Genomic DNA, 25,784 nt, shown 5'->3' with positions numbered 1-25,784 from the left:
GTTGCAAAAGGTCATATGTAACATTTTTTTAAAACAATCATATGTTGACATTTTCAAACAAAATTAAACACTTCAATATTATTCTATCCTCGATCTTCGACCGACCGCCACCGTGGTGTAGTGGTTAGAGCGTCCGCCCGGAGAGCGGTAAGGTCGCGGGTTCGATCCCCAACCGCGTCATACCAAAGACGTTAAAATATGGTACTTGTTGGTCCCTGCCTGGCGCTCGGCATTAATGGGTACAAGGACTGCTCGGCTCGGAGTCAGTATAACGTGTCTGAGTGGGGTATTCATGCTTCACTGCGGCATGGTATCTCAGTGGGCTAGCACTATAAAACCAGCTTAAGTCTGGGTTAGTACAAGCAGCCGCACATACACACACACGCATGCACGTCGTCATATGAGCGAAATATTCTCAAGCACGACGTTTAACCCAATTTCACCTCACCTCACCTCACCTCGATCTTCACAGGTTGTAAAACCTCCATTATTTACAGACCACTTTCATTTAGCTGCACTATTGCTTAGGTCAGCGTTAAACAACAAACACGTGTTATAGATAATGTCCACTCGTGAGTCAGGGTACGCCCACCTTTCGGCGAACACCGGGTGTCATTACTCTTTGATAATGATAAACATATGTTTAAGATATAGTCGGACTCGTACAAAGTTCTAATGAATGCAAGAATGGTTTTGTTGCGTATTTCTATACTCTCGACTCTAAAAAAATATATTAAAAATTAAATTAATTACACAATTAAACTAATTACAAACCTTTATGTAAAGTAACCACATGTAGTAAAAGAGACATTAACTTGTTAACACCCCGTCTTAGCTGTTGTGTACATTATGTTTTATTACAACAATTTGTTTACATCTGTGTTACTATGACAACGCGGTCGTCATTAGCCGACGATCGGTACAAGGGGTGAGGAGGACGTGGGACTGGTTTTATTCATCATGGTCAGATATCTGCTGCGCAGGGTAAATGCTGCGTGTTTAGGTTGTCGTTGCCTAGTCAACAGCCCTTTCTTGTTACCCACCACTCGTCTGACTCCTGAAACAATGTGACACATGAACACTCAGTATTAGCATTGAACGACCACGAGCATCAGGAGCTGCGGGCAAAAAGAAAGCATACATTCGATAATTGGATATGACCAATACGTACAAACATTATGAAAGCGTTATAGGCATTAAAGCAGTAGCCGAAATACTGCAAACCCATGGTAAAGATACAACTACGATCAAATCATCAAATACACTAGACGCCAAAAGAAACGTTACCCTCCTACCTTTATGAATTACTGAAAACCTATCAAAGTTATTTTAGAAGGTTTTAGTTTACAAGAAAGCTTAACAACACGGCTTTGTGCATATCACGAAAAAGACTTTCTCAAATGCATTCCTATTTGGGTGAAATGTATCTTTTTCAGAAGATTTAAATTGTCCTATATTCGTCCATGCCGAAATAAACCAATAATAGTGATTTTGATGTCCAAAATAAAATAAAATACTTCTTTGGGACAAAGATAAACCATTCAAAGTCACCATTTTCCAACTATTAAAACAAGAAATAACTGTAATAAAATAATCATTGCTATGATTTCAGTCTTTGAAAACATTTTCTGCTGATTTGCATTAGTGAAAACAAGTAAAACGTGTCTTTGATAAGAAATGTTTAGGAACATCTACAATTATCTTTGTTAACATTTTTGCTTGCAAAGTAACATTTTCCATTTCCATTTTACACATAGCAATATCAATCGCCCAAACGCAGCAATATTCAAACAGTATTTACATCCATTTCACATGCAGAATGATTCTATAGGGTATAAAGAGAGCCTGGAAGACAAGATCTGATACACAATTACGAGAAATATGCCACGATTAACAGCGGAAGAGAGAGAAAGAGCCATTGGGATGGTGCAGATGGGGTCGACATACAATGCTGTTGCCAACGCCTACAGATGCCACCGTATCACGGTCATAAGACTTATTCAGGGATTCAGACAGACTGGGATCCACGTATACAGACCAAGAAGTGGACGTCCACGCATCACAACGCCAGCGGAAGATAGGTATCTCCGTCATTAAGGAAGGAGGGTAACGTTTCTTTTGGCGTTTAGTGTTTGTTTTGGTCTGTGTTTTTTTGGTTCTTATTTATTTTTATTTGTTTTGTTTTGTTTTGTTTTGTTTTGTTGTTGTTGTGGGTTTTTTTTGGGGGGTAATTTCATTTTCGCTTTATTTGTTTGTTTTTTGGGGGTTGGGTTTTTGGGGGTTATTTGTTGTTGTTTTGTTTTGTTTGTTTGTTTGGGGTTGTTTTGGGGGGGAGGAGAGAGGTGGGTGTTATTTTAGTTACCATCAAACATGTTTGTACATTAAAGTTAAACTTTATACAATGTGCAGTGTAATTCATTCAAGCGTTCTAAACATTGTTCTTTTTGGTTACTAAAGAATATTAATCTTTATTTATGTGAGGTGTAGGTTTGAATAACATTTCACACCGTTTCATCTTGTTTGGAGTAGGTCCGTAATGACAGACACCTGTCACGTAGGTGAAACCCACGAATGTGGGAAATGGAGACGACAGACCGAAGAATCTGAGAGTCGAACATATGATCCACCAGTCTGTTCATTCTGACTCACTCTGTTCAGTGAGTCGCAGTACACCAATAAGAGAAGGTTCCCTGCTTCCGGGATATGCAACATTCGTTACTCGTGGCCTATGTTTACTCTGTTACTCTATTACATCTGTGTGGATGAAGGTTTGGTGCAGTGATGATTTATTACCTTGCACTGTCATGAAGTCTGCGAAGTTCCACACCATCTCACCAACCAGGTACTTGCCGATCTTGGCATCGAAGAGTTTGTGATATTCCTCCAGGAATTCCACCTGGTATTCTTCGGTGAATACAAAAGATGGATCCTAGTACGGAAACATGCAATAAGCGTGGTTACCTCGTGGATCGATACATACGTATATATAATGATACAGACAGATACATGCTGATGCGGACTAAAACGTACTTGCAAGTACTTATACACAATCATTAATACTGACGCATACTGGTGCATACACACTCACTCATGAAGATGGACACTGACAGGTGCTCATATTCACACATACTGATACATGTTATACATTTACTTATTTACTTATCTATACATTTCCTAACACAGTGATACATACTGATACATATTGATACATGAAGATACACACTGATACATGAAGATGCATACTGATACATGAAGATACATACTGATACATATTGATACATGAAGATGCACACTCATACATGAAGATGCATACTGATACATGAAGATGCATACTGATACATGAAGATACATACTGATACACACTGATACATGAAGATGCACAATGATACATGAAGATGCACACTGATACATGAAGAAACATACTGATACACACTGATACATGGACATGCATACTGATACACACTGATGCATGAACATGCATATAGATACATGAACATGCATACTGATACATGAAGATGCATACTGATACACACTGATGCATGGACATGTATACTGATACACACTGATGCATGAACATGCATATTGATACATGAACATGCATACTGATACACACTGATATGTGAAGACGAATACTAATACACACTGATGCATGAACATGCATATTGATACATGAACATGCATACTGATACACACTGATATGTGAAGACGAATACTAATACACACTGATGCATGAACATGCATACTGATACATGAAGATACATACTGATACACACTGATGCATGAACATTCATACTGATACACACTGATACATGAAGATGCATACTGATACACACTGATACATGAAGATGCATACTGATATACACTCATACATGAAGATGCACACTGATACATGATGATTCATACTGATACATGAAGATGCACACTGATACATACTGATACATGAAGATGCATACTGATACATGAAGATGCACACTGATACACACTGATGCATGAAGATGCATACTGATACATGAAGATGCATACTGATACATACTTATACATGAAGATGCACACTCATACATGAACATGCAAAAATACTGATACATGAAGATGGATTCTGATACATGAACATGCATACTGATACATAAAGATGCATACTGCTACATGAAGATGCATTCTGATACATAATCATGCATACTGATACATGAAGATGCATATTGATACATAATCATGCATACTGATACACACTGATACAGGAAGATGCATACTGATACACAAAGATGCATACTGATACACACGGATACATACTGACACATGAAGATGCATACTGATACACAAAGATGCATACTGATACACACGGATACATACTGACACATGAAGATGCATACTGATACACACTGGTACTTGAATATGCATACTGATACACACTGATACATAAAGATGCATACTGATACACACTGATACATAAAGATGCATGCTCCTATTCTGATTCACACTGGTACGCAGTCCGAGAGTAAAATGTCACACCAACCCGATGAAGCCCCGGTATAGTATCCGCCCCATATTCAGTGATGATGATGGGCTTCCGGTATTTGACCCTGGTGGCGTCAAGGTCGGTCCCCAGCTGCAGCTGTATCACCTCTGTGTGGCCGATGTCGTTGTACCAGCCGTAGTAACGATTGTAACAGATGACGTCCACAAACTGCAACTAAAGGTAGAAAAGGTTGTTGGTATAACGTCAAAAACACGCCTTAGTAGTAGCAGCAACAGTGCCCAACAGCAGTAGCAGCAGTAGTAGCAGTAGTAGCAGCAGCAGTAGTAGTAGTAGTAGTAGTAGCAGCAGTGCCCAGCAGCAGTAGCAGCAGCAGCAGTAGTAGTAGTAGTAGTAGTAGTAGCGGTAGTAGCAGTGCCCAGCAGCAGTAGCAGCAGCAGTAGTAGTAGTAGTAGTAGCAGCAGTGTCAAGCAGCAGCAGTAGTAGTAGCAGCAGTGCCCAGCAGTAGCAGCAGCAGCAGTAGTAGTAGTAGTAGTAGTAGTAGCGGTAGTAGCAGTGCCCAACAGCAGTAGCAGCAGCAGCAGTAGTAGTAGTAGTAGTAGCGGTAGCAGCAGTGCCCAACAGCAGTAGCAGCAGCAACAGTAGTAGTAGTAGTAGTAGCAGCAGTGCCCAACAGTAGTAGCAGCAGCAGCAGCAGTAGTAGTAGTAGTAGTAGTAGTAGCAGTAGCAGCAGTAGCAATGCCCAACAGCAGCAGTAGCAGCAGCAGTAGTAGAAATTGGTAGTAGTGGCAGCGGTGCTTAACAGCAGCGGTAGCAATGGCAGCAGCGGTAGTGATGAGTAGTGGCAGTGGCAGCGGTGCTTAACAGCAGCAGCAGCAGCAGTAGTAGTAGTGAAGTAGTAGTAGCGGTGCCTTAAAGCAGCAGCGAGCAGTAGTAGTAGTGGCAGCGGCGTGATAGTATTAGCAATGCGCAGCAACAGTAGCAGTAGCGGCAGCGGTAGTATTGAGTAGTAGTGGTAGCGGTGACCAAAGCAGCAGCGGTAGTGGTAGTGGTAGTGGAAGTGGTGGTGGCAGTGGCAGCGGTGCTTAACAGAGTAGCGGCAGCGGTACGGTGGTAGTGAGTAATATGTGGTAGCGGTGGCGGCGGCAGTAGTGGTAGTAGTAGTAGTAGCAGTGGCAGCGGCGGTGGCAGTGGTAGTGGTAGTGGTGGTAGTAGTAGTAGTGGTGGCAGTGGTAGTAGTAGCAGTGGCAGCAGTGGTAGTGGTAGTAGTGGTGGTGGTGAGTAGTAGCGGTAGTAAGCAGCGGCACCAGCGGCGGCACCAGCAACTGGTGGTAGTGGTACTGGTAGTGAGTGGCAGTGGCAGCGGTGGTCAGTGGTGGTGAGTGGAAAGTGGCAGCGGTGGTGGTGGTGGTGGTGGCGGTGGCAGCGGTGGTGGTGGTGGTGGTGGTGGCAGCGGTGGCGGTGGTAGTGGCGGTGGTAGTAGTAGCAGTGGCAGCGGTGGTGGTGGTAGTGGTATCGGTGGCAGCGGTGGTGGTGGTGGTGGTGGCGGTGGCAGCGGTGGTGAGTGGTGGTGGTGGCAGCGGTTAGCAGCACCAGTTCCAGCGGCGGTAATAGTGGTGGTAGTGGTAATAGTGGTGGCAGTGGCAGCAGTGGTGGTGGAAGCAGCTGGTGCTAACAGCAGCGGTGCCGGTAGTGGTAGTGAGTGGTGGTGTAGTGGTGGTGGTGGCTGCGGCGGCGGTGACCAGCACTAGCACCAGCAGTAGCGAGCGGCAGTGGTGGTGGTGGTGGTGGTGGTGGTGGTAACGGTGGTGGTGGTGTAGCGGTGGCAGCGGTGGTGGTAGTGGCAGCGGTCTTAACAGCGGCAACGGTGGTGGTAGTGGTAGTGGTGGCAGCGGTGTTAACAGCGGCGGTACTAGTGTGGTAACGGTGGTGGCAATGCTTAACAGCAGCAGTAACGGTGGCGGCTGATGAGTGGTGGTGGTGGTAGTGGCAGTGGCGACCGGTGCTTAACAGAAACGGCAAGCCGCAGGCGGTGGTGGTTAATAATAGTGGTAACAGTGGCAGCGGTAGTGGTGGTAGTAGTGGTAGTAGCGGTAGCAGCGGTGGTAGTAGTAGTGGTAGCGGCATCGGTAGTAGTGGTAGTAGTAGTAGTGAGTGGTAGCAGTGGCAGCGGTGGTGGTGGTGGTAGTGTAGCAGCAGTGGCAGCGGTTCTTAACAGCGGCAGCAGCGGTAATAGTAGTAGTGAGTAGTGTAGTAGCAGTAGCAATTGGTGCTTAACAGCAGCAGCCAGCGGTAGTAGTGTAGTAGTGGTAGTGGCTGCGGCAGCGGTCTTAACACTAGCACCAGCAGTGGCAGCAACGGTATGGTAGTGAGTGGTGGTGGCAGTGGTGGCAGCGGTGGTAGTGGTGGTGGCGGTAACGGCGGTGGTGGTGGTGAGTGAGTGGTGGTGGTGGCGGTGGTGGTGGTGGAAAGTGGCGGTGGCAGCGGTGGTGGTGGTGTGGTGGTATCGAGGTGGCAGCGGTGGTGGTTAATGTAGTAGTAGCAAGTGGCGGCGGTGGTAGTGGTGATGGTGGCAGCGAGTGCTTGAAGCAACGGTGGTAGTGGTAATGGTGGTAAGCGGTGGCGAGCAGTGGTGGTAGTAGTAGTGAGTAGCGGTAACGAGCGGTAGTGAGTAGTGGTAGTAGTGGTGGAGTAGTAGTGTAGTGGTGGTAACTTGGCAGTAGTGGTAGAGGTGGCAGTAGCAGCGGTAGCGGTAGTGTGGTGGTATCGGTGGCAGCGAGTAGTGGTTATTAGTGGTGGCAGTGGCAGCGGTAGTAGTTGTAGTAAGTAGTGGTAGCAGCAGTGCTTAGCACCAGCACCAGCAGCGAGTAATAGTAGTAGTGGTAGTGGCAGTGGCAAGTGGCAGTGGTAATTAGTAGCAGCAGCAGCAGCGGTCGGTAAGTAGTAGCAGCGGTAGCTGCAGCACTAGCACCAACAGTAGCAGGAGAAGTAGTGGTAGTGGTAGTAGTAGTAGTAGTGGTAGTAGTATTAGCAGTGGCAACGGTCAGTAGTAGTAGCGGCAGTGTTAACAGCAGCAGCAGCAGTAGTAGTAGTAGTAGTGGCAGCGGCCCAACAGCAGCAGTGGTAGTAGTAGTGGTAGTAGCGGTGTAGCAATGCCCAACAGCAGCGGTAGTGGTAGCAGCAGTAGTAGTAGTGGTAGCAGCAGTGCCCAAAAGCAGCAGTAGTAGTAGTAATAGTAGTAGCAGTAGCAGCAGTAGTAGTAGTAGTAGTAGTAGCAGTAACAGCAGTAGTAGTAGTAGTAGCAGCAGCAGTAGTAGTAGTATTAGTAGTAGTAGTAGTAGTAGTAGTAGTAGTAGTAGCAGTAGTAGTAGTAGTAGTAGCAGCAGTGCCCAACAGCAGCAGCAGTAGTAGTAGTAGTAGTAGTAATAGTAGTAGTAGTAGTAGCAGTAGCAGCAGTAGCAGCAGTAGTAGTAGTAGCAGCACTGCCCAGCAGCAGCAGCAGTAGTAGTAGTAGCAGCAGCAGTGCCCAGCACTAGCACCAGCAGTAGCAGCAGCAGTAGTAGTAGTAGCAGCGGTGCCCAACAGCAGCAGCAGTAGGAGTAGTAGTAGCAGCAGCAGTAGTAGTAGTAGCAGTAGTAGCGGTGCCCAGCAGCAGCAGCAGTAGTAGTAGTAGCAGTAGTAGTAGCAGCAGCAGCAGTGCCCAGCACCAGCAGCAGCAGCAGTAGAAGTAGTAGTAGCAGTGCCAAACAGCAGTAGTAGCAGCAGCAGCAGCAGTAGTAGTAGTAGCAGCAGTAGTAGTAGCAGTAGTAGTAGTAGCAGCAGTGCCCAACAGCAGCAGCAGTAGTAGCAGCAGCAGCATTAGTAGTAGTAGTAGTAGTAGCAGTAGTAGTATTGGCAGTGGCAGTGGTAGTAGTAGCAGCAGTAGTAGTAGTAGCAGTGGCAGTGGTAGTAGTATAATCATACAACTTAATTTAACTTACGGCTTTGTCATTTGAATGTCTTTGGTTCGATACAAAGGTGACCGGTCGTGTGGCATCCAGGCTCCTCGTGTGACCAATAACTGACCTAGCCAGAAAACAAATATTTAAAACAGAAAAACGTAATGTTGGATTTACATTCATAGCTAACATTCAGCACTTTCTGCACGATCACACGTACGTTCATTACGCTGATACTTGGTTAACGTCTTCAAAGAAGAAGATCGCCCATTTCATCGTTTAATCTTTCTAAATTAATTCATGGGTATTCAAGTGCTCTGGACCCACACGTACATAACGATCATGGAGTTACAACCGTCACTATTAGAGATGTGGTGAGCGAGTGAGTGAGTGAGTTGAGTTTTACAATATTCCAGCAACATCACGGCGGGGGACACCAGAAATGGGCTTCACACATTGTACCCATGTTGGGAATCGAACGCTGTAACCACCACTAGTCTGCCCTACCGCCCCAATGTGTACAGTACACATATGGCACTATACCGACTTGTATCGATACACTGTTACTGCAGTTTCGCAGTTTACAGCTTATCAGCGTGACAAATTTAGCCAGCTCTGTAACTCATTTCAATTAAAACTGATCCAGTTAATGTTAACACACACACAAGGACGTTTTAAGGCGACCCCATGGCCCCAGTAGAGCCAGTTAATGTTAACACACACACAAGGACGTTTTAAGGCTACCCCATGGCCCCAGTAGAGCCAGTTAATGTTAACAAACACACAAGGACGTTTTAAGGCTACCCCATGGCCCCAGTAGAGCCAGTTAATGTTAACACACACACAAGGACGTTTTAATGCTACCCCATCGCCCCAGTAGATCCAGTTATTGTTAACACACACACAAGGACGTTTTAAGGCGACCCCATGGCCCCAGTAGAGCCAGTTAATGTTAACACACACACAAGGACGTTTTAAGGCTACCCAATGGCCCCAGTAGAGCCAGTTAATGTTAACACACACACAAGGACGTTTTAATGCTACCCCATCACCCCAATAGAGCCAGTTAATGTTAACACACAAACAAGGACGTTTTAAGGCTACCCCATGGCCCCAGTAGAGCCAGTTAATGTTAACACACACACAAGGACGTTTTAAGGCTACCCCATGGCCCCAGTAGAGCCAGTTAATGTTAACACACACACAAGGACGTTTTAAGGCTACCCCATGGCCCCAGTAGAGCCAGTTAATGTTAACACACACACAAGGACGATTTAAGGCGACCCCATGGCCCCAGTAGAGCCAGTTAATGTTAACACACACACAAGGACGTTTTAAGGCTACCCCATGGCCCCAGTAGAGCCAGTTAATGTTAACACACACACAAGGACGTTTTAATGCTACCCAATCGCCCCAGTAGATCCAGTTATTGTTAACACACACACAAGGACGTTTTAAGGCGACCCCATGGCCCCAGTAGAGCCAGTTAATGTTAACAAACACACAAGGACGTTTTAAGGCTACCCAATGGCCCCAGTAGAGCCAGTTAATGTTAACACACACACAAGGACGTTTTAATGCTACCCCATCACCCCAATAGAGCCAGTTATTGTTAACACACAAACAAGGACGTTTTAAGGCTACCCCATCGCCCCAGTAGATCCAGTTAATGTTAACACACACACACGGACGTTTTAAGGCTACCCCGTGGCCCCAGTAGAGCCAGTTAATGTTAACACACACACAAGGACGTTTTAAGGCTACCCCATGGCCCCAGTAGAGCCAGTTAATGTTAACACACACACAAGGACGTTTTACGGCTACCCCATGGTCCCAGTAGAGCCAGTTAATGTTAACACACACACAAGGACATTTTAATGCTACCCCATCGCCCCAGTAGAGTTGTAATTGAGGTCACCTTATATTTAGGTTCTGATCCGAAGTGAATTCACATTTCAAAGAAATAGCGATTTTCTTGATATTTTCATGATGTCTTCATACTCCAGTTGTGTCGATTGGTGATCATGATGTCAATCACTGGATTGTCTGATCCAGAAGCCATTATTTACCCAACGCCGTCATATATTGCTTACTTGCTGAGTGCGGCGTTATACGTCAAACTAACTATAGTCTGTTTGCAGTGAAAACGTACCGATGAATTTCACTTTAAACAAAAACGTAAATCAAATAAAGTGAAATTAGAAGTACGAATCCTCATGATTTTACCTTGCCAATTGAACATTTAAATCTCAGAATGTTATTCAACTTAGGATAAAAGTTGTTTAACAAACGATCATAGTTTCAATCGCTATTGTTGGTTTGAATAAAATTCTGAAATTTATATTTTTAATTGGCAAGGTAAAATTATGAGGATTCGCAATCTTAATTTTACTTTATTTGATTTACTTTTTTGTTTCAAGTGAAATTCAACGGTACGTTTTCACTGCAAACAGACTATAACTAGCTAACACAGTACAGAGTATACATTCATCTCACTTGAAGTATGCCTCCGATATAGCTTTGTCAGTCCTGGGCTCGTTGGCGACAGACCACATGAACACCGAGGGCCTGTTTTTGTCTCTCTGCACCAGCTCGGTCATCACGTCAAGGTGATGCGTCAACGAAATGTTGCTGAAGTTTTCATTTCTGGAACACACAATTACTGGCCAAACGCGACCTCAGGAAACACACAGTATACGTCAGGTTACACCCAGATGTGTTCCCTTGACTTCTATAGTTACTTTATATATTTTAACAAATATTTAAATATTCAACAGTCAATCAACATATGCATGCAAAGTCTTGCATGGTTCAACTAATACATATTGACATAATTCAATGGAAATTTGACTGCTTACGCCAATGTATACTATCCAAAAAAGAAACGCATATGCCAGAAATCTGAAGCGAAAATGATGTATTTTCTAACATGTATAACTCGTCCACAAATAGACTTTAGTACTTTTGTACTTGAATCTTTACATCTTTACAGTTTAGAAGAAGGAAATGTCCATACAACCAATTGGATAATTTTAGATAACGGAGATGTTGAGCGCGATGGTGGGTCTCCTGGCTCTCAGTCCAATCTCTCTCAACCTGTTCCGTACAGTTTGGCCGGATATCCTCCGAAGTTCAGGCACCACAATGGCTGCTGTGCTCTCACCCGTGGCAGTACGATCACGCAAATGTAGTACCCGGATGTACCGATCTTGGGCTGCAGTGAAGACTCGATGTCTGCCTTTAAGGGGACGGTCATTTGTTATACCTGTTTGGTTGTAACGAGCTGCAAGCCGTGATATCGTGCTCAGACTAACATTCAGACGCCTGGCAACAGAAGATTGGTAACAGCGTGCATTCTTTCAATGGCGATGTTCCGTGTCTCAGCGTAAAGACGTGACGTAGTGATTTGTCCTTGAAACTCCTTCAAAACAAATGCCGATTTCCGAAAGTAATCTGGATTTTTATAGCCAGACAGTGCATGCTCTTTGCGGCACAATTTCAACTGGACGATGATTTTTGTTGCGTTGTGGCGACGCCTTTTAATCCTTGTAAGAAATCTCATCAAAAACAACATTTTTAGGTAAAGTCGATTTTTTTACTTGTTCAATTGTGTAAAATCATGTTATCAACACTTTTGTTGCATATGTTGATGATTGTTTGAACACAATACGTAATTAATAGATTTTTCAAAAATACAAAACACCTATGCGTTTCTATTTTGGGATAGTATACTTTCCACTTACAGGTGGCTAAAAAATACAACCTTAGCTCTATATAAAATGATAGGTTAAAATATGTTTGCTCACATTCAGCATAGTAATGCTGTTAACAGACTAAAGGATTACATATTACTGACTGGCTGAGTTTTGGTTTTACGCCGCTTTTAGCAATATTCCAGCAATATCACGGCGGGGGACACCAGAAATGGGCTTCACTCATTGTACCCATGTGGGGATTCGAACCCGGGTCTTCGGCGTGACGGGCCAACGCTTTAACCACTAGACTACCCCACCGCCCCGAAATACATATTAAAGAAGCACGGGTACTTTCGGTTACTGAATGGACGTACTGAGGGATCGAATCCCGGGTGGGACTCAACTCAAAAATCGAAAGTTTATTCGTTCTTTAGTAAGAACGTGTTATGCCGAATGCAGCATTTGTTAAAAAATGAAGTTGTTTTATCACCACTGGGTTTACATTGAGAACATCTGATTTAATTAAGACCTACTCATCAATCCCGACTCCCGGACTCTCGTCAATGACCATGATGCCCTGCTGGTCTGCCTGATCCATGATCTCCTCGGCGTACGGGTAGTGGGATGTCCGGAAACAGTTGACCCCCATCCATTTGAGCAGGTTGAAGTCCTTGGCGATCAGCGCATAGTCCCAGGCCTTTTCCTCTTATCTACATAAAGAAGAAATAGAAGTAGTATTAGTAGTGGCAGTAGTAGTAGTTGTAGTAGTAATAGAAGTAGTAGTCGTAGTAGTAGCAGAGGTAGTAGTAGAAGTAGTGGTAGTCGTGGTAGTAAGAGAAGTGGTAGTAGTGGAAGTAGTAGTAGTAGTAGTAGTAGTAGTAGTAGTAGTTGTTGTTGTTGTTGCAGTAGGAGTGGTAGTAGTAGTTTGTTCCTTTGTTATTTAACGCCGCACTCAGCAACATTTCATCTTTATATCGGCAGAATGTAAATAATCGACTTTGGCCCAGACAGTCTAGTGATCAACAGTATGAGCATCGCTCTACGCAATTGGGATACGATGACATGTGTCAACCATGTCAGTGAGCCTGACCACCTGATCCTGTTAGTGGCCTTTTACGACTGTCGGTGTCGTGTTGACTGAGCTATACTTACGTCGGAGTCCTCGTGTTTGGCCACGCCCTGGCAGTAGAAGGGTTTGCTGTTGACCAATATCTGGGAGTCGGTCACATGGACAGTGCGGATACCGAAAGGTAGACGATAGACGTCTGTTCCAGTCGCAGACACAAGGCTCACCTGGAACAATATTTCTCATGAATTAAAACATGAATTCGAATATAACTCAATACAGTGAAGTCCACCATTTNTTCATTTGATAAAACCATGTTTGAAAAAAATGCTTTATATTAGATGAGGTATGCCCGGGGTCAGGCCTCGATTTCTCGAAGCAAACTTAAGTCTCACTTTTGACTTAAGTTAGAGTTTTTACTCAAATTTGAGAAACGCATTTTCCAGCATGAAGTGCAATCAATATTAAACTCAAACATAGTATACAATTTGAGTTTGGTGGATAGATTACTCAAGTTGTATGAGCTTTCTTATTTTAAAAATGCAGTTGAGTTAAAAATTCAACTGTTTAAAATTGTCAAACACAGTTTGAAATTTGAGTAAAAACTTAAGTTTGTTTCGAGATATCGGGGCCAGAGCGAAAAAAGAGAAAAGGTCACGGGCAATGGTAAGAATTAGGGAAGGGATAAGGGCAATTGTGAGGGAAATGATAAGGACATTGGTAAGGATCTAGGTTGATTAATGATAAGGGATACGGCTGGCATTTAGGTAAGGGCAATGGTAAAGATTTATATAAGAGTTAGATGAAGGACAGGGCTAGCACAAGGGAGAAAACAACAGGTTAGGGTTAAGGAGATGACAAAGGTAGGGTGGGAGACAGAGCGTAAAGCAGTGGGTCAGGGTTTGAGTAAGAGCCGCGGCAAGGACGAGGGTAGCACTTACAGATTCTTTTTTGGCAAGGCCATGGGTTTCAGATAGGTCCAGAGTGAAGGTGAGAGAAAAGGAAAATGCAAGCGTGAACGTTTAGGTAAATGTTGGCAATGGTTGGGGCAATGGTTACTAAAGACTGTGACCATCTCTCGTATCAATGATCTCACTCACTCGAAGTCTCACCTTAAATAAATACAGATATGCAGGCGTGCCGGACGTCATGGTATATGGGTACCACAGATTGGGATTTGTAACCGTGATCACTCCGCTCATGCGGTCTGAGCTGCCCACTACATTCCCTGCTTTGTCCACGACGTCGACGTTGACACTGGTGACACCGGGACTGCCTCCACTTTCAACCTTGTAGTTGACCACGCCTGAGAAACAAGATATGTTTTCTTGTACGTTGTTTATGATGAGTGTAACTGATTACATTGACTAAATTTTTGTTAAATTTTGTTAATTTTTTTAAATGAGATTCCCGTCTTCTTCCATTATCTATGCTGAAGGCGTGGTTGTAAACCATCAATTACTTGATCCCTGTATCCATTAACTAAGGTCTAGCGGCGGAAAAAAACGTTCGCTTGCCACGACAAAGCGTGGGTCGACTCTGCACTTGAATTCAATTTATGAAGCTTGTTTGTGCTGTCCTATATCGTAAATACTTTTAGAATATTTCTAAATGTGACATAAACGATATACACATAAACGATTCACAGATCACAGTTAAAAAGATCATGTCTGTTTAGTATGGAATCCTAGAAGGGACATTGTCGCGTTGTCGCGTTGTCGCCCTCTTAAATACAAGCAAAATGAGGCAAAATTAACCAAAACGCGACACGCGACAACGCGACATTTCGCCCATTTGTCGCATTGTCGCGATGTCGCGTGTCGCGTTTTAGTGATTCTTGAGGCTTCTTTTTACACATCTTAGATAGGGCGACGCGCGACAACGTGACATATTTTGACCTTGAAAATTGTCGCTATGTCGCGTGTCGCCTTTTGGAGGAAAAGAAAAATATTATTCAAAACGCGACACGCGACATCGCGACAATGCGACAAATGGGTAAAATGTCGCGTTGTCGCGATGTCGCGTGTTGCGTTTTGGTTTATTTTCCCTCAATTTACTTGTTTTTGAGAGGGCGACAATGCGACATAGCGACAATGTACCTTCTCGGATTCCATAGTTTAGCGATTCCTTCTGCACAATTCTGACTTTATTATGGACATGTGATTTAGAATCACCATCGAATACATATTCGCGAGGTGAGCGTGTCTTGCCCCACAGGTGCACTCTCCTACCCAGAGTTCCATGCGGCCAGCCAGCATAGTACCTCTGCCACAGGCCAGAAAATGTGACGATTTGTCACATCTTGCAGTCCATTCAAAATATCGTACATATATCTTAGCTCTTTTATTTTAGATGAGTCTACACATCAAATTAAACATCATTGGTAGAATGGTTTAGTTTCACTGAGAAAATATCCTAAAACGTGCACCACTATTTCGATATGCGTAGCGATACTTTGTTTACATGGGTTGTACGGCTCCACGTGCTGTCATCGTGCTGTCATCGAGAGCAAACGATCCAGCCCCTTTGATAAACCTTACTGTCGCAGTTGTAGAAGATTATTTATGTAACAATGTAAAACATTATGAAGACCGCACCGAATCGCTTGCGTTGGGCCAGTATCTTCTTACTAACGAATATGCGCGTTTGTTTACAAGCAGGAGAAAAGTCCGGTCACGTGATATGCAAATTAACCTGCGGCAGTGATGCTAAGTCATCGCTGCGCCAGAGTGTGCCACAGGTTGCACCCATCCGAGGCATGTATCAGTCCTCGCGCAAACACACTAAAGACCTGGAATGTACATGTTACAGCCACCTTTTCCTGCAGCGATATCCGTGGTGATGGTGACGTCGTCGACGTATGTGTTTGGTGTCGTATAGAGTCGTACATGACGATGTATCCCCCCATAGTTGAAGAAGTCCATCTGCACATTCTGCACAAAGTAACCGGCCGGATATCTGGAACAGTGAACAATTAAGTGGTGAATTGAGCATGGGCTGTTAAATAACAAAGTAGCTCAATTCATAATTTTGAACATGATATATTTTAAATGGTACAGTGTGGTATGGTATAGTATGGTATCGTACAAATGGGCACGGCATAGCACAGTAGAATATTGATAGTAGAGCGTTGGAGAATATTAATAGCTGATTCATCAATCCGGGTGGAAATATACACCATAGTAGATCTGGAATGATTGCCTTGCTAGCTCGTTCACTCACTCATTCAACCACTCAACTGCTCACTCAACCACCAACACACTCACTCATTCAACCACTCTTTCAACCACTCATTCAACCACGTTGCATACTCATTCATTCAACCACTCTTTTACCAATCATTCAACCACTTGTATACTCATTCATTCCACCACTCTTTTACCACTCATACAACCACTCTTTCAACCACTCATTCAACCACTTGCATACCCATTCATTCCACCACTCTTTTATCACTCATACAACCACTCTTTCAACCACTCATTCAACCACTTGCATACTCATTCATTCCACCACTCTTTTACCACTCATACAACCACTCTTTCAACCACTCATTCAACCACTTGTATACTCATTCATTCCACCACTCTTTCAACCACTCATACAACCACTCTTTCAACCACTCATTCAACCACTTGCATACCCATTCATTCCACCACTCATACAACCACTCTTTCAACCACTCATTCAACCACTTGCATACTCATTCATTCCACCACTCTTTTACCACTCATACAACCACACTTTCAACCACTCATTCAACCACTTGCATACTCATTCATTCCACCACTCTTTTACCACTCATACAACCACTCTTTCAACCACTCATTCAACCACTTGCATACCCATTCATTCCACCACTCTTTTACCACTCATACAACCACTCTTTCAACCACTTGCATACCCATTCATTTCACCACTCTGTTACCACTCATACAACCACTCTTTCAACCACTCATTCAACAACTTGCATAGTCATTCATTCAACCACTCTTTTACCAATCACTCAACCACTTACATGCTCAATCATTCCACCACTCGTTCAACCATTCATTCAACCATTCACACCAACGACACTGGGAGTGTTTACCTGGATCTGTCCGTCTTGTATGTGATGGATCCAGGAGGTAGGGTGTGAGGTGTCAGGGTGTTGTTGACAGCGATCGTCACGCGGTTACTGCCGCCAAATGTGAGATAGGAGTTAATTTCCTCCTCGAAAGGCAGGTGTCCCCCGTCGTGCCGCATCACCTCCTGCGAGTTCACCCACTGTGGACAAACACAGAATAGGGTGTATCCTGCCATACACCCTCCATATGCACAACTCCCTCCATATGAACAGTTAGACAATAATATATTATGTATTTTGACCGGATAGCCTTCTATTTCCAGTACATAGATCGGACAATACAAGGTGAACGTGACAACTTACTACAATGGAGTAGTAATGGGCACTGTCAAATCTGAGGACGACCCTGTGTTTCAGCCAGTCCGAGGAGACGAAGAACTCTCTGTCATACCACACCCAGCCGACGTAGTCCCTCAGCGCCTTGTCCTGGGTGATGTCGTTGAAGCTGGAGGGCACGGGCATCGGAATCACAGGCCCTGTCTAAAAAAAAGTGAACAGGGAACTACCGGATCTTACAGCTGGGAGATGACAATGGGGTTCGCATTCCCTGTCTGAATAAAGGTGAACAAGGAACTACCGGATTTTACAGCTGGAGGATGACAATGGGGTTCGCATGCCCTGTCTGAATAAACGTGAACAAGGAACTACCGGATCTTACAGCTGGGGGATGACAATGGGGTTCGCATGCCCTGTCTAAATAAAGGTGAAGAAGGAACTACCGGATCTTACAGCTGGGGGATGACGTTAGGGGTAGCGTGACATGTCTCAGTAACGTGTACACACGAACTACCACATCCTAGGGCTAGGATGAAGGCAATGGTGGTCACAGGCCATGTTTAAATGTATTGTACAGGAACAACCACACCAGTAGCCCTGGAATGACAGGCATCGGAGTCAGAGGCTCTCTCTCAAGAAACTGTGCATACGAACTACCGAATCTTGCAGCGTGGGGATAACCGTGGAGGTCACATGCTCTGTCTCAGTAAAGTGAACACACGAACGTCTTTGGGTGGCATTTTCGAAGTTGGGGGTACAATATTGAAACAAACTTTATTGACAACAACGTCTTTTGTTTCGTGAGTGGGATGTTAATTATGTTGTTTCTTTGTTACATATTTATACACCCCCCACCCCCTCTCCATGTTACAATCCTGCTTGACAACGGTACAATAATCTGTAGTGAAACGTCACACTCACGAACTAAATGAAACCGTAATCCGTAATGTGTGTTTACTAGCACGCGAACTACCGTATCAGTAAAACATTTACTGTGTTTTTATGAATTATTATAAGACCACTTCTGCGTGTGTCTTTCTTTGTGTCTTTGTGTCTTTGTAGACTGAACTATTACTATCTTAGTTATAACTGCCTTGGACCCTATTTTCTGGGCATATTGTTGGTGTCCTTATAATCTACAGAAAAAAACGTACTTTAAAGCAGTCATTCTATAGTATGTGTGATGGAGTTGAGTTCCCAGCCATGTTGATTGTATCCGTTTGTATTGCTGCATGAACGTGTCAGTCTAATGTGGGGGATAAAACAAAACTGACGCAGATCCTAGATGTGTATACGCTTTGAGAAACACACAAGCATGGACAGGGTGCTGACAAACCTAGGATTATATGCAGAGAGTGGGATTCGAACTCATAATTATTGCGTCCTGGCATATCCAAGGGACCCATCTGTGCAGAGATAATCGTGGCCTTTTTGACAGTACGTGTCGGGCGTGAGAGGGTCACTCACACACACACAAACATCATCACTAGCAAGTAAGTGTGAGCAAAGTTCCTTTTTGCCATGTAACGAGGCTTATCCTTATATTCGCGTTAAGAGTCTGTGGTATTGTTACATCTCATTAACCCCTGAACATCCGGGTTAGAATTGGTCTTCAGCAACACATGTTTGTCGTAAGAGGCGACTTATGGGATCGGGGGGTCAGGATCGCTGATTTGGTTGACACACGTCATCATATCCCTACTGCGTAGATCGATGATCATGCTGTTGATAACTGGATTGTCTGGTCCAAACTCGATTATTTACAGGCCGCCGCCATATAGCAGGAATATTTCTTAGTTTAGTTCAAACTAAAAAACAAACAACATCTCATTAATCAGTCATATGTAATGACCTCTGTATTCAAAAGCCTCACCACGTGATCATAGCCAGTCCAAAATCCAGAACGCGTTCTTGTGATGGTTAGAAACAGAAGATGCGGTAAAATATATATCCGATAAGGAATGAATTTCTAGACTACCAAGAACAGAAGACGGAGCTTTAGAGTCCGCGGTATCTTCTATCGCCAATAGTCAACAATGCGGCAAATTGGGACACGTCTCCACTACCCATGCTTTTCTTTTGAGATGACCTGAATGTGACCGATATTGTTAGTTCACTGCTAAGTGCAACAGATTCCATGGGTTGTAAAGTGATCAAAACTCAGTTACGATGTTTATAGACTTGAAGAACGCACTTTGCAATTTATATAATATTTTTTTAAGTATTATTCCTTATCACTGGAATTACTTGTGTTTATTTTATGAGCATTAATCGTCATCAACCAAAGCCATATTCCGTGGTTCTATTTCAAGTGGCGAAAAAAACCTCGGATCGTTGTTGATGCAATTGATCACTGTTGTGGCTGAACCAGATTCGATTATTGACTGGCTGCGTAACTGGTATATTGCTCATTGTGGCGTAAAATACGATTCACTCACCCACCTTTTAACAATCCCGGTATTACCGATATAACGGTATATCTCAATACGCTTTTCAAACGATCCGTATTGCAATATTTGTCTCTGAGAACCGGTATATTGGGTGAAGAACATATATGAAGCTTTTGTGATTATCTTTATGGTTTAAATTAAAATCTACACAGGCTATCATTCACAACAAATGTTTTCCTTTGTTATCCAATAACAAAACAGCATACTGTGATACTATAAATTGTATAAAAGAGAAAGTAGAATCCCTGACTAAGCAACCTAATTTATCAGAACCTGTTATCAGAACCATAACATAATATGTTCTGAGACTTATAATGTAGAAAATAGGATTGACATGCACAATCAATATCAGTCACTGTCTGTATCATCAATCCAGGATATATATAGATAGCTACTGATTATGTATAAAAATATGATCCATTCATGAAATCTACGAATAGCATGTGAAACCGGAATTTCAGCCCTCAGGGGTTTGTTTGTTCTTGTTTAACGGTACACTATAAGTTGTTCACTGGTCTCGGGGGGGACATGGGCTAATGTACCCTCGATGTTTGTTGAACATAAAGAAACATCGAGGGTACATCAACCCATGGGCCCCGAGAGACCAGTGAACAACGTATTTATCTCACCGAACACATCAATGGTAATTTTAAACTATTTGAAGCACGGGTATCGGATCATAGTATGGAGTACCAGATGACAAGACGACAAAAAAACAAATTTAGAGTTATCTCCCTTCCATCGTTTGCATTCGCAAAACATCGGTAATTTCCGTACATCATACGTGATCCAATGTTATTCGACATAAAAAATTACTACTAAGAAGTACCAAATGAGTTCAGCATTCCCGGCGGGGTACATAGAAAATGTTACTCGCTTGTAAGCGGGGTACATTGAAAATAATAGAAGAGCGCTCAGCCAATCAGAAAACGACAAACATCGAGTGTACATCAGCCCGTGTCCCCCTCGAGACCAGTGAACAACTTAAAATATTTCAGCTATTAATTAAATGCGGCGGTCTGTAAATAACTGAGTCTGTACCAGCCAATTCAGTGATCAACGATGGCATGTGTCAATCGAGCCAGCCAGACTGGGTTTCAAGAAAACTGTTTCCAGTGAAATTGTCTTATTTCGGCAATTTCCACAATGATGAGACATTTGTACTTCAAACGTCCTTGTCATGCGTGTTAACATTGACTGGTTCAGTTCTAATTTAAATGAGATACAAAGCAGGCTAAATTTGGCACGTTGATAACATTGAAACTGCAAAACTGCAGGAACATTCAATCGATACAAATCGATATACTTGCCATGTGAGTACTGTGGGGGCGGTAAGGTAGACAGACTAGTGGTTACAGCGTTCGCTCTTCACGTCGAAGACCTGGGTTCGATTCCCCACATGGGTACAATGTGTGAAGCCAACTTCTGGTGTCCCCCTTCGTGATATTGCTGGGATTTTGCTAAAAGTAGCTTAAAACCTCACTCACTCACTCACTCACTCACTCACTCACTCATTCACTCACTCACTCACTCACTCACTCACTCACTCACTCTGTGTACACACTAGCGTCTACTTCCCCCGAGTACTCACCTGAGACAATGGCGACTTAAACCAGTTTTGGTCAAAGCCTTGTTTCCTGGAGGGTGACGAATCAGCGCGGAAGTTCCACATACCGTCCAGGTTCTTCATATCTCTACTCTCAGACTCCCGGGGATAGAGCATCCCCTTACCTGCCACCCCGAGGACAAATCCCATTAAGCACAACGCTACCCCCACCATCATGGATCAGCTCGACCTGAGGGTACAGAGTGACTGTTTGCTAGATATCCCATACCACGGTGCCCAGGCTAACTGGAAATCTGCTAAGGTGGATAGATAAGATAAGATGTGACTGACTGTAGTAATTGCTGAAATATTAAACCTATTTTCACTTGTGTTCAGATAGACAAACATAGTAAGCTACTCCAGTGTCCACTAACTTCCAGTTCTTTAAAGCCTGATGGTTACAGCGTCCGCTCGTCACGCCGAAGACCCGGGTTCGAATCCCCAAATGGATACAATATGTGAAGCCCATTTCTGGTGTCCACGGCGTGATATTGCTGGAATATTGCCAAAAGCGGCCACAAGAACTGACATATTCTATGCGTGACTGTTGGTGTGTTAGTATGTATTTACGCCGCTTTCACCAACATACCAGCAATACTACGGCTCCAGAAATTCACCCATTATTCTCTTGTTTACCTATCCTCCAAGTAGTAGTAGTAGTAGTAGTAGTAGTAGTAGTAGTAGTAGTTTACAAGTGGTGTTGGTGGTGGTAGTGGTTGCGGTGATGCTGATGATAGTGATAGTTGTTGTAGTGGTCATCGTAAAACTAAACTCACTCACGCTTATATATTTTACAGAAAAGAAACACATTTCAACAAATGAACCATTTTTTTTTATTAAGAACGTAATTATACATAATGATTACTCGTACACATGGGATAAGGCACAGTTTTGATTGCAAATAACAAACATATCCTGAACACTATGTATAAACATGTAAAGTTTATGTAGGAAAGCTAGTACTAACAGTTGATGAACACATATGGATGATGTCTTTAGGGAGATTACTGTGTGGCGCTGAATCCAAAGACGAAAGTGAGACAGGAGACACTAATTACAATGTAATTGTTTTCCATAGAATCATCCCGTCATGGTAACTGTGTAACCCTAATGATGGTGAAGGTAAGTATCATCTTATCTTGTATTTTGTATATATTCCTTGTTTACAATAATGCACATGTCAGTTGCATTTTGTGGAAACATAAACACTTTTCTATTATTGTTGAAAATGTTTTGAATGTTCAAATACATTGGTTTTAAGAAACGAGGCCTCGTCTTTGTATCCCGCAAAGCTGTACGCAAAATATAAATGAATCATCCGTAACTGACTGTTTCCTGTTCTGTGGAGAACCGGGTTTGGAATTTCCCATGGAAACTTGATACTTTTCTGCTACAGATGCAAAACCTCATATCTTAATAGAATAATGAACCTGTTTACTTTTCAAACAATGACTTACAACATTTTTTGTGAGAGACAATTGTTTCTTCCATACTTTGGTAGATTTTATTTTTTCGATAAAATAACAGACACCCTAAACATTTCCTTTATCATTTAACCTCATTTTTACATAGCATTCAATCAGTTCAATTAGCGTGCATTTAATAAAAGATACTATGATTGATATATAATATATCATTTTCATTATTGAATTTTTCCATTACTCATTTCAAATATATCATATGTTATACATCAAATATGTAAATATATCCATCCAATATATCAATATATTTCTAGAATAGTAGTGTTCAACAAAAGGTAAATGAAAAATACATGCTACATTTACTGAGTGCTGAATCGTTTTTCCGGGTACATCATAGCACGCTCATATATATGGAATATATTAAGTTTCTACCCTTAAGCATAACTGAAGCTACATACACATATTATGTTAAATACGGATACAATACTTAATTGGTAGTTATTGCAAACTGTTTGACACATTAACAGTCTTCCAAGATGTAATCCGGGATGTCCTCAATGTGAAGGTTGTATAGGACATGATCTTCACATACCTGGTCGATGTCCTTCCCTACATGTCCTCAGGGTGAGGCAGTTCTCCTTCACGGGCCAAGACCATAACAGACGATGTCCTCCTGTAGCCATCATCATAGTGAACCAGATCCCTGTCTAGGCTGAGATCCTCACAGACTTGGTAGTTGTCTTCCCCATGATGTCCTCAAGATGGACCTCCAGGGTGTCACCAGCTCGAGCTCCGTGTATTTGGTGGCTTCGTCTCTCTGTGTCAGCCCCTGAAGCAATCTGTGTGCCGTTCCGGACGATGCTGTAGTGGAACTGCGGTGTGGACGACGCTGGAACCTGCCACTCCACAAGATCCGGCTTAGCCTTGGTGATGCTGAAGCTGATGGGAGGGTCGGAAGGAGAAGCATTGTGGCTTGGTAGTTCCAAGTTTGCGTGAATTCAATCCCTGGTGATGTATGGACGTGGCCTCCGCTGGCCATGTAGTAAGTAGTCTTTCCCGACCCCGGCGTCAAAATTGTTGGCGTGGTCGTGAGTAGACGCCTCACCACGACACTGAAGGTCGACTTGGTGAATGGAAACCAGCTGCCGCCATCTTTCCTCTTGAAACCCTGACGGTAGTGACCTTTTCGTGCGTTCTGACCAGTCCTGCCCAGTCTTCTAAGAAAAGGCTGGTGTCTGAATTAAACCTGACCTGCTTGACCGGGAAGTCCATGGTGACCATGTGGGTCCAATGGTGACCTGTTTGGTCATGGATCCAGAAGCCAAAGAAGGTATGATTATTGACGTCCCAAACTCTTGACACCAAGGTGTACCATTGATCCGGCTTCCAGCCGATGGAGAAGTTCATGGATCTGAGTCAGTACCCTCTCCACCGAAGTTGGCGGTCTCAGTCCACAGTCCCTTGTAGGCTGCTTTGATGGGAACGTTCTTCGTTTGCTTGGGGTCCCAAATTGAGTAGATGAAAGCTTTTCCCCTGGGGTGATCCTGAAGTCCACAGTACCCTCCACCCTCCATTCCGGCATTCCAGCTCAACGTGCAGTAGTATGTATCTAGTACGAAGCCATCTTTCGGGACAAAGACCTCGTTGCGGATGATGTCGCCAGGGAACGAATCTTTGTAGTGCATCCAGACGGAGGGAGCGCGAGCCATTCTGAAACTGTAGGAATAAAAACGAGATGTATGTGTGATCTGGATTATGTCGTTGATGCTTTGTAGTGCGTTAAGGGTGCAATATTGCAACGGTGTCAACATGGTGACATAACAGTAGTATCATGAATCCTGTACTGATGTTAAGATGCAATATATTTCATTTAATGTACACTGGGTCTGGTACAACACATAACAGCTGGACGTGTCATCTCCTGGGGTATTTTCAACTGCTACTATCGAGACGGAGACACGAGAGACGACAAGGAGAGCGACAGACAGGCAGAGAGACAAAGAGAGAAGGGTGGAGAGAGATGGAGCGTGACGCACAGGCAGAGCGAGAGACGGGCAGAGTGACACACAGAGAAAGAAAGAGAGAGTTGGGATTGAGCCACAGAACGAAATGAGAGACAGGAAGACACGGAAAGAGAGATAAGGAGAGTAATAAACACACAGACAACCCAGCTAACACACAATGTTTTCACAACGTTGTGGGAAGGTTGTAGGCTGGTAACGTCATGACACAACATTGTCACAGCATTAGTATTACGTCATATTATACCGTTATGTCACAACGTAATAACAACGTTGCAAATTTACGTTGAGGAAACGTTATGCTTTAGGCTCCCTACAACGTTAAAACAGCGTGACTTACAACTTGTCACGATAGAGTTTTCTGTAGAACATTTCGCTTTGAGATTCTTTCTTCGCTATTCAGCTACAGCTCCAGAAAACACTCGACCAAAACAACACACAAATTGACGAATAAACACTGAAGTAAAATGTACTGTTCACTACTGGGAAAACTATTCAACTATTAACGTTAAATAGAACGTTAAGACAACGTAAAATACCCTAGCATCAAATAACCTTTCCCTGTGGCTACGTAAAATGTCCATAGAATAACGTTGTAACAACGAAAGCATAACGTTGTGACAACGTGAAATTGTCAGCTGGGAAGAGACACAGAGATATATATATATATATATAGAGAGAGAGAGAGACTGGACAAAAGAGAGACAGAACGAT

At 43.4% G+C, this 25,784-nt stretch overlaps 1 protein-coding gene across 1 annotated transcript; it reads right to left on the bottom strand.

The window, feature by feature from the left end:
- Positions 1-831: 831 nt before the first annotated feature.
- LOC124274433 (beta-glucuronidase-like) lies at positions 832-21,793 on the bottom strand. Its single transcript, XM_046709798.1, has 12 exons — positions 21,614-21,793; positions 17,600-17,776; positions 17,261-17,436; positions 15,986-16,128; positions 14,271-14,476; positions 13,253-13,397; positions 12,638-12,809; positions 10,906-11,055; positions 8,452-8,536; positions 4,511-4,687; positions 2,794-2,929; positions 832-1,057 (listed from the first exon to the last, which is right to left on the bottom strand). The coding sequence occupies exons 1-12, from the start codon at positions 21,776-21,778 to the stop codon at positions 906-908; spliced, it is 1,884 nt and encodes a 627-aa protein (XP_046565754.1). The 5' UTR covers positions 21,779-21,793; the 3' UTR covers positions 832-905.
- Positions 21,794-25,784: the final 3,991 nt, after the last annotated feature.

Source organism: Haliotis rubra, unplaced genomic scaffold (genome assembly GCF_003918875.1).
Source record: "Haliotis rubra isolate DU_JTF1 unplaced genomic scaffold, ASM391887v1 Scf1905, whole genome shotgun sequence".
Classification (NCBI taxonomy): Eukaryota; Metazoa; Mollusca; class Gastropoda; order Lepetellida; family Haliotidae; genus Haliotis; species Haliotis rubra.
Note: the sequence above shows the minus strand (reverse complement) of the source record. Positions and strands in the feature narration are given on the sequence as shown.

Bases quoted from the DNA above. Each gene is read 5' to 3' on its own strand.
- LOC124274433 (XM_046709798.1), bottom strand. From the start codon at position 21,778: ATGGGATTTGTCCTCGGGGTGGCAGGTAAGGGGATGCTCTATCCCCGG. The intron at 17,777-21,613 runs GTGAGTACTCGG...ACTTTTTTTTAG, and splicing joins TTAAGTCGCCATTGTCTCAG to ACAGGGCCTGTGATTCCGAT. The intron at 17,437-17,599 runs GTAAGTTGTCAC...GTTTGTCCACAG, and splicing joins CCCATTACTACTCCATTGTA to TGGGTGAACTCGCAGGAGGT.